Source organism: Naumovozyma dairenensis, chromosome 2 (genome assembly GCF_000227115.2).
Source record: "Naumovozyma dairenensis CBS 421 chromosome 2, complete genome".
NCBI classification, from domain to species: domain Eukaryota; kingdom Fungi; phylum Ascomycota; class Saccharomycetes; order Saccharomycetales; family Saccharomycetaceae; genus Naumovozyma; species Naumovozyma dairenensis.
Window position 1 is genome coordinate 1,490,562 of NC_016480.1, and position 8,847 is coordinate 1,499,408.

Consider the following 8,847-nt stretch of genomic DNA (forward strand, 5'->3'; position numbering starts at 1 on the left):
ATATTTTTAATTATTAAATCTATATATATATAAGTTATGTAATGGGGAATGAAAAAAATGAAACTAAAAATGCAATGGATTCCATTTTTTTTAACCTCGTTGGTTATGGATAATTTTTAAAAGAATATATCGGTAGGAATTTATTGCATTTAATAAATAAAATTACAATAGATCATGAGCCTTTTTTTATGTGAATGTATGATTAATAATAAAAGGAAAAAATAATAATTTGTTAGGACTGTTGAATTTCTTAGCAAACTTTTTTTAAATTTTTAACTGAAATGGAAATGAAAAATGGGTAAAACACAATTAAACTAATTAATATCTGTAGTGATCAGCCTTGTATGGACCTTCTGGAGCAACACTTAAGTATTCAGATTGAGCTTCAGTTAAGGTAGTTAAATGAACACCTAATTTTTCCAAATGGAATTTAGCGACAGCTTCATCTAGAATCTTTGGTAAGACATGAACACCGACGGTGAATGGACCAGTCTTTTGGAATTCAACATGTTTTTCTCTGAATGCCTTATCACCAGCTCTGAATAAAGCAATTTGAGCCAAGACTTGGTTAGAGAATGAACAAGACATAACGAAAGAAGAATGACCAGTGGCACAACCCAAATTAACTAATCTACCGTTAGCCAACAAGATAATATGTCTACCATTATCTAATAAGTAACGATCAACTTGTGGTTTAATGTTAATACATTCCTTTGCGTTAGCCTTTAACCAAGCGACATCGATTTCAATATCAAAATGACCGATGTTACAAACAATCGCATCTTCTGGCATGTTAGCGAAATGGTTACCATTAATAATATCTCTACAACCAGTGGTGGTAACAAAAACCTGACCTATGGAGGAAGCTTCATCCATGGTAGCGACTTGATAACCTTCCATAGCAGCTTGTAAGGCATTAATTGGATCAATTTCAGTGACAATGACACGAGCACCCATACCTCTCAAGGCAGCGGCACAACCTTTACCAACATCACCGTAACCAGCAACGACAGCAACTTTACCAGCCAACATAACGTCAGTGGCTCTCTTGATACCATCAATTAAAGATTCTCTACAACCGTACAAGTTATCGAATTTAGATTTAGTAACAGAATCGTTAACGTTAATAGCTGGAACCTTTAATCTATTTTCCTTAACCATCTTGTACAAATAGTGAACACCAGTAGTAGTTTCTTCAGACAAACCGAAACAATCATTCAACATTTCTGGATGTTTGTCATGAACCAAAGAGGTCAAATCACCACCATCATCCAAGATCAAATTCAATTTCTTACCATCTTTGAAAGCGAACAATTGTTGTTCAATACACCATAAATATTCTTCTTCAGTTTCACCCTTCCAAGCGAAAACAGGGACACCAGAGGCAGCGATGGCGGCAGCAGCATGATCTTGAGTGGAATAAATGTTACAGGAGGACCAAGTAACTTCAGCACCTAAAGCGACTAAAGTTTCAATCAAGACAGCAGTTTGAATGGTCATGTGTAAACAACCTGCAATACGAGCACCCTTTAATGGTTGAACTGATGCATAGGCCTTTCTGATGGCCATTAAACCAGGCATTTCATGTTCAGCTAATTCAATTTCCTTTCTACCGAAAGCAGCTAAAGAGATATCTGCGACTTTATAATTTTGTGCTGGAGCTGACATTATGAATGGAATAGTATTTTGTGTTGTTTGTTTTGGTGAGTTGATGAATGAATCTCAAGAGCTATATATAAGAAAAAAACGGAAATAAAGTGAAATCTATATATGCCTAAGATGGGTAAGATATTCTTTTATATAAATTTTTCACTTTTACAATTTTCACTTTTTTTTCTTCTTCGTATTTTTCTCGAGCATATACGTACATAGCTAGATCGATGCCGCACATCGCCTCGGCTCCCCTCGCTTCTTTTCTTTTGTAACTGTGGAACTCTCAATTAAGCAATGTACTGTTCGTATACAGCGAGATAATTGACGCCCTTATCGTTTCTAAATATACCCGTCGCTTTCTCGGGGGTAGTGCGTTGTGGCTTACAGATCGTGACTCTGATCGTCGTTGTCGCCGACACAACTTGTCGCCGGGCGTCCCTTTTGCGGAGTTACTGCTGAAGTAGAATAAACGACATATTGTTAAGTTTCAAAATGTACTCCTATGATCCTGATTATTTTTGTTAATGTACATGGTGAGATTCCATGCCTTGACATTCTGTCAATGACAGTTAAGGAAAAAGAGCAATTGCAGCACTTTTGGTCCTTTGAGATGTATGTCAGAGAAAAAAAGAAATTATTGAACTCCTCATAGGGGGCTCGAACCCCTGACATTTCGGTATCCTTGGTTTAAACGAATGTTATTGTTTAAAAGCCGAACGCTCTACCAACTGAGCTAACAAGGATGAGTTCAACGGTTATGTTGTATTGAGGGCTCGGATCAGTGCGGTTTCAGTGGCGAGATACTAAAGTTAAATACTTAATATAAAGACTTGCAGTGGAAGCGACTTCTTAAGTATGCGAGTGCTGGAACGATATTCGTAGTAAGTATTACTATTAATATCCTATGGTAAATGTGTAGATATCAAGTTTGGTACAATGTCCTCTAATATGACGCGAAACGATTACCGAACCTGGTAAATGCTGGAATGATATTTTTAATAAGGTACTATTAATATCCTATGGTAAGAATACAGATATCAAGCTTGGTACAACGTCTTCTACAAAGACACGAACTAATGATTACCAAAAATGGTAGAGACGCGTAAGACTACAGGCATCGACGCGACACGATAGTTGAATTATCGTGTCTGCCAGCGTTAAGTCACATTTTCGTGTTTCTGTTTCATCATCAAGAAAGGTATAAATAGACCAATAACTCGAAGTTTCAATTCCTATTTTTTCTGATATTATTTTTTATACTTATATATTTTTTTATTATTTATTTTTAAGAAAGACGAACCTTTTTACACACATTATAAGGAAAATTAGCTCTTACTATAATTCATAACAAACATAATCAATTTTTAGGATGGAAAATTACAACTACAAGATCAGAGAAAATATGAGAAAGGATGCTTCCGAGCGTCCGTAGCGCCGCTGTCAAAAATGATTTCTCGAGATCCAAGAGTTTACCAACTAGTTTGCCAAACTCACCATTGCGTTTTAAGGCCCCAGTCAATGAGACTAAGCCTGCGTTTGAGAAACCATTTGTTACACCTCCACCTGGATTGAATTCTGCTACTTATGATAATTTCAATAAGGGTTTTGATCCCAATAATGCTCATTCGGGTTTCAATTACTACGGAGCAACTAACCAAGTTCCTCCCTTCTTCTTCCCTCCTCCGGTTTATCAAGTAGTTGGTAATCAAAGAATTCCTTTCCTAACCACCTTTTGCCAATTTCTCACCTTATACTGCGTCGAACTTTTCATCGTTCGCCCCTAATTTCACCACAACATTACCTGAAATCAATAATCCTCGTGGATTAGACGGTAATACTCTGCAAGGATCACATTCAAATATGCCAATTCATGCCTACATTACTCCAAATACCAAATTAATTCCTATCTCAAATGAAAGCGAATTTAACAGTTGGATAAAGACGTTTATCAAGTACCTTAAAGAACAAAATTTAAGGTCATGTCATCCCTGATCGCTTAGGTAACTCAGGTATAATCAAGGAGAATGAAAAGGATTTTATTATTGATGCATTCAATTATTGTGTGCCATCGACTGCATACCCAGGGTGGGTTAAAGCAGCCCTATCAAATGACTACATTGAATTAATCGATGTCATATGTAGAGCAATTTCAATGATTTCAAATAAAACTGGTGTTGACGAAATTTATGAACAGTTGTTAGCAGTTAAATATGACGGGAAATCTGACGCCTATTTTGTTCAGAAAATTACTCAATAGTCTGATCTCCAAGGGTAACAGCCTAGGTATCCATATTCCAAATGAAGTACTATGCCAACGCATAGCTGGAAATCTCACAGGACCCTACAAGCCCATTTCAGATTTTTATCGCATGAACTATGGCATGGTTTCGTTGGAAGACATCTTAGATCAAATTCAACGAACCTATATCTCGCTGAAGGGAGTTCCACATTCTCATAAAGATTCTACTCCATCTGCTCAAATATCTACTCCTAAACCACAGCCTAAGACATGTGAATTTTGCGATAAACGTGGTCATACAGCCAAGAAATGTCCGCAAATCATAGAGTTGAAAGCTGCCTCAGAAAGAAACTCTACAGCTCGTTCAAAGCCCACAAAAAAGGGTGGTAATAAGCGTAGTCATGTTCATCATCTCAATTCCACGGTACCTCCCGAGGACCTGCAGTGTCTTCGGCGAGCTTCACAACCAACAGAATTAAACATTAACGAATTCTTCGTTCTGGACTCTGCTGCTGAAATATCGGTTGTTAGTTCTAAACTCCTACATAACCGAAACGACGATCCACCTGATCAATTGTTCGGTGCTGGTAACGAAGAAATTCCTGTCGCTGCTTCAGGGAACTTGACATTCAAGTGGCTCAACAGTGTGTCTCATTGTATATACGCTATTGCATCGCCGTATGTTGACTTAAATTTGGTTAGTACTAATGATCTCGAAGCTATCGGTGTCATTGTCGACAATCGTCGAAAAGCATTGGTGAAAGTTGACACAGACGAGGTACTTGCCCCTATCATCAAGATTGGTAAGTATCAATGTGTTCCTTTATCTTTTGGTAAATTACCCAAACACAAGTCTCAAGTCCATGCGCTTTCCAAAAAATTTCCATTAACATTAGTTCATAGACTATTCGGTCATATTAATGTTAAAGACATTAGGAAGTCTATTGAAAGCAAATTGATAACCAATATTCGCATAAATGACGTTGACTGGTCTGGTATTGACAAATTTCAGTGCAAAGATTGTCTAGCAGGTAAAATAACCAAACATAAGCACATTGTAGGTTCTAGATTGAAATATCAAAAGTCCTATGAGCCATTTGAATACATTCATACTGATTTGTTTGGTCCGGTGTCTGGTGTTGATATTACTTCACCAAAATATTTTATCTCATTCACAGATGAGAATACTCGATTTCGTTGGGTATTCCCACTAAAGAAGAAAGATGCGGATCATATCCTACCCATTTTTCAACAATTGGTAAACTATATTAAGAATCAATTTAAAGTCCGGGTTCTTACATTTCATATGGATCGTGGCTCTGAATACACTAACAAGTTAGTCCGCGATTACTTCAAAGACAAAGGTATTTTACCTATTTATACTACTGTCGGTGACTCTTCTTCGAATGGAATTGCTGAACGCGCCAACCTTACTTTCCTAAATGACTGTAGGACTCTACTTTCTTCAAGTAAACTGCCTGCCAATCTGTGGTTCTACGCTGTTGATTTTGCAACGTTAATGAGAAACGCATTCATCAATTCGTCAACGAACTCCTCCGCTCGCGCTAAGGCAGGTCTAGCTGGTTTAGATGCAAGAACAATTCTTCCATTTGGCCAAGAGGTTATGGTACATGATTACAATCAGGTTTCCAAATTAAAACCCCGTGGTATAACTGGATTTGCTTTAACTCCATCGAAGGAATCACACGGATATTTAATATTTATTCCTTCTATTCACAAGGTCATTGACACATCTAACTACGCTCTAGTCATTAATGATTCGAAATCTCTAGACTCAATTTCGACCGGTACATCGGTATTTGACACATTATTGGAAGATTTTCATTCCAATGAAGATGAACTCGCCTCGATCGGGGCAGTTGTTGACAACGTTTCTGATGATGTCTCCGGCGATGGCTCTGACGATGATTCTGGTAATGGTTCCGATGATACTGATATGGTAAATGCTGATGTTACCGAGATTCCTGTTAATAACGTCGAGCTTCCGGCTGAAACTGACAAGGTAACTACTACTGTTGACGTTACACCTAATAAAGCCACGGTATCTACTGATGCTGTTGCAAATGATATTGAAGACACTAATGATCCTATCAATGTTGACGAAATTATAAATGACGGAGACAATAATACCGCAAGTTCTGTATCTAGCAATATAGAAAAGACTGCAAAGCACAACAATGCTGATTTGTCCACAACTCCTTCATCTATTGCTTCCATGACTGGTGATGATCTATCAAAATCCCCAACAACTTCTGCCAACACCAGATCTGATTCCATTGCTGTTGATCTCATCGAAAACCAATTACTAGATTCTCAATACTTATCCAATTTGGGTGGTACCGAAAAGGGTGGTAAGACGAAAATCCAAGACATGATTGACGGTAAGGAAATGTCCTCACTCGCCCCATACAACACTAAGAGGCATGTTAAGCCAAAGAAGAAACGGTCATTAGACGAAATTTTGGAAACTGGAGAAGATGTTGAGAATCCACCACGAAGAAGACATAGGATTAAAAACATTAGAATTAACCGAATCAATGCGGTGAACAAGGCAGTGGGAATCCAACACACCAAGATTAATCCGTCGTTGAACTATTTTGAAGCAGTCAGTGGAAACGATAACGTCGAAGAACGAAACTTATTCTCACAGGCATATCATAAGGAAATAGAACAACTTGAAAATATGAATACATGGGATGATCAAGATATCAAAGATGAAAGCGAGGTCGATTCAAACAAAGTCATAAACACCATGTTTATATTTACAACGAAAAGAAACGGTAAGAAGAAATGTCGCTGTGTCGCTAGAGGTGATCAACAGAAACCAGGAACTTTCAATGAAGATGCCACATCAAGTACAGTTCATCATTATGCCTTGATGACTTGTTTAGCGATTGCATTAGACAAAGGACAATATATCACCCAGCTAGACATCTCATCTGCGTACTTATATGCTGCTCTAGAAGAGGAATTATACATACGGACGCCACCACACATGAAAATGAAAGGTAAGGTAATGAGACTAAATAAGTCATTATATGGTCTGAAACAAAGCGGTGCCAATTGGTACAACACCATTAGAGAATTCCTTCTTGATAACTGTGATTTAACCGAAGTAACTGGATGGCCATGTGTATTTACAAATAACAATGTAACTGTCTGCCTATTCGTTGACGACATGGTAGTTTTTTCTAAGGATTTAGCTGATGCTGATAAATTGGTCGATACTCTTCAATCAAAATTTGACACTAAAGTGGTACATTCTGGTGAATTAATTAATAACTCTGCTAATTACGACATTCTAGGATTAGAAGTGGAATACAAATTCAACGAACATATGAAATTTGGTATGGAAGAATCGTTGTCTGATAAGCTAACTAAACTGGAAGTGTCCATGGATACTACGAAAAGTTCAAAGACTCCATCTCCCCCAAATTATTACATCCAATCAAATACTATGGACAGTACTGATGAAAACTATTATAAGGATGTTAACTGGTTACAGAGAATTGTCGGTTTAGCTTCATATGTTGCCCATAAATATCGATTTGATCTACTTTACTATGTCAATGTGTTAGCCCAACATACATTATTTCCTAATAAAGAGGTAAAACGACTGGCAAAACAATTGGTAAAATATATGTTTGACACAAGATCAAAGAAACTATTATGGAAGAAACAAGATATTAAAGATAATAATCTGACTGCTCTGACTGATGCTGCTTTTGCGAACATGGCCAATTTCAAATCTCAAATCGGAAATTTTATTATTTTAAATGGTAAGATTATTGGTGGCAAGTCGTCGAAGGAAAAGTTGGCTTGCACTTCAAGTACAGAAGCTGAGCTATATTCCGTAAGTGAAGCATATCCAATGTTGCTGAGTTTGCAAGAACTAGTGCAATCCATTAAAGCCGAACCAATTCACCTCAAAATAATTACTGATAGTAAGCCAGTTATTGCGTTGATTCAACGTGCAGAAATGGATGACAAAAAATTTCGCACACGATACTTTGGGGCCAGAGCGTCTAGACTGAGAGATGAATTAGACCAGTCAAGGGTTTCACTCCATTACATTGACACAGAAACTAATATCGCTGACTGTTTAACCAAGCCGCTCTCAATCAAGAAATTTAATGAATTTACCAAGACTTGGATTAATTAGCAAACGATTGACCAATCTCAATATGGGTGGTATGCTGGAACGATATTCGTAGTAAGTATTACTATTAATATCCTATGGTAAATGTGTAGATATCAAGTTTGGACAATGTCCTCTAATATGACGCGAAACGATTACCGAACCTGGTAAATGCTGGAATGATATTTTAATAAGGTACTATTAATATCCTATGGTAAGAATACAGATATCAAGCTTGGTACAACGTCTTCTACAAAGACACGAACTAATGATTACCAAAAATGGTAGAGACGCGTAAGACTACAGGCATCGACGCGACACGATAGTTGAATTATCGTGTCTGCCAGCGTTAAGTCACATTTTCGTGTTTCTGTTTCATCATCAAGAAAGGTATAAATAGACCAATAACTCGAAGTTTCAATTCCTATTTTTTCTTGATATTATTTTTTATACTTATATATTTTTTTATTATTTATTTTTAAGAAAGACGAACCTTTTTACACACATTATAAGGAAAATTAGCTCTTACTATAATTCATAACAAACATAATCAATTTTTAGGATGGAAAATTACAACTACAAGATCAGAGAAAATATGAGAAAGGATGCTTCCGAGCGGCGAGTATCTGCTTAATTCAATTATCGTTATTCTTCTTGTCCTATTTAGTATATAATTATAAACATATATAATTATTAAGGACATAGTATTGGGATCTTATTAAGATCATCTTACTCGATATTTATACGTTTCTAAAACGTGTTTATTATCGAGGATTCTAGTATACAATTCTGTCGA

At 36.8% G+C, this 8,847-nt stretch overlaps 2 protein-coding genes and 1 non-coding gene across 3 annotated transcripts; 1 reads left to right on the forward strand and 2 right to left on the reverse strand.

Moving 5' to 3' along the window:
- Nucleotides 1–318: 318 nt before the first annotated feature.
- On the reverse strand, nt 319–1,668 carry SAH1 (adenosylhomocysteinase; the record flags this gene model as incomplete). The annotated part of the gene is made up of 1 exon (XM_003668842.1): nt 319–1,668. The coding sequence occupies one exon, from the start codon at nt 1,666–1,668 to the stop codon at nt 319–321; it is 1,350 nt and encodes a 449-aa protein (XP_003668890.1).
- A 627-nt stretch (nt 1,669–2,295) lies between these two features.
- Nucleotides 2,296–2,359, reverse strand: NDAI0Btrna20K. Its single transcript is given in 2 exon segments — nt 2,296–2,332; nt 2,296–2,359. It is a non-coding gene; the product is annotated as a tRNA-Lys (tRNA).
- A 1,504-nt stretch (nt 2,360–3,863) lies between these two features.
- NDAI0B06160 (uncharacterized protein) lies at nt 3,864–8,075 on the forward strand (the record flags this gene model as incomplete). Its single annotated transcript, XM_003668843.1, has 1 exon — nt 3,864–8,075. The coding sequence occupies one exon, from the start codon at nt 3,864–3,866 to the stop codon at nt 8,073–8,075; it is 4,212 nt and encodes a 1,403-aa protein (XP_003668891.1).
- Nucleotides 8,076–8,847: the final 772 nt, after the last annotated feature.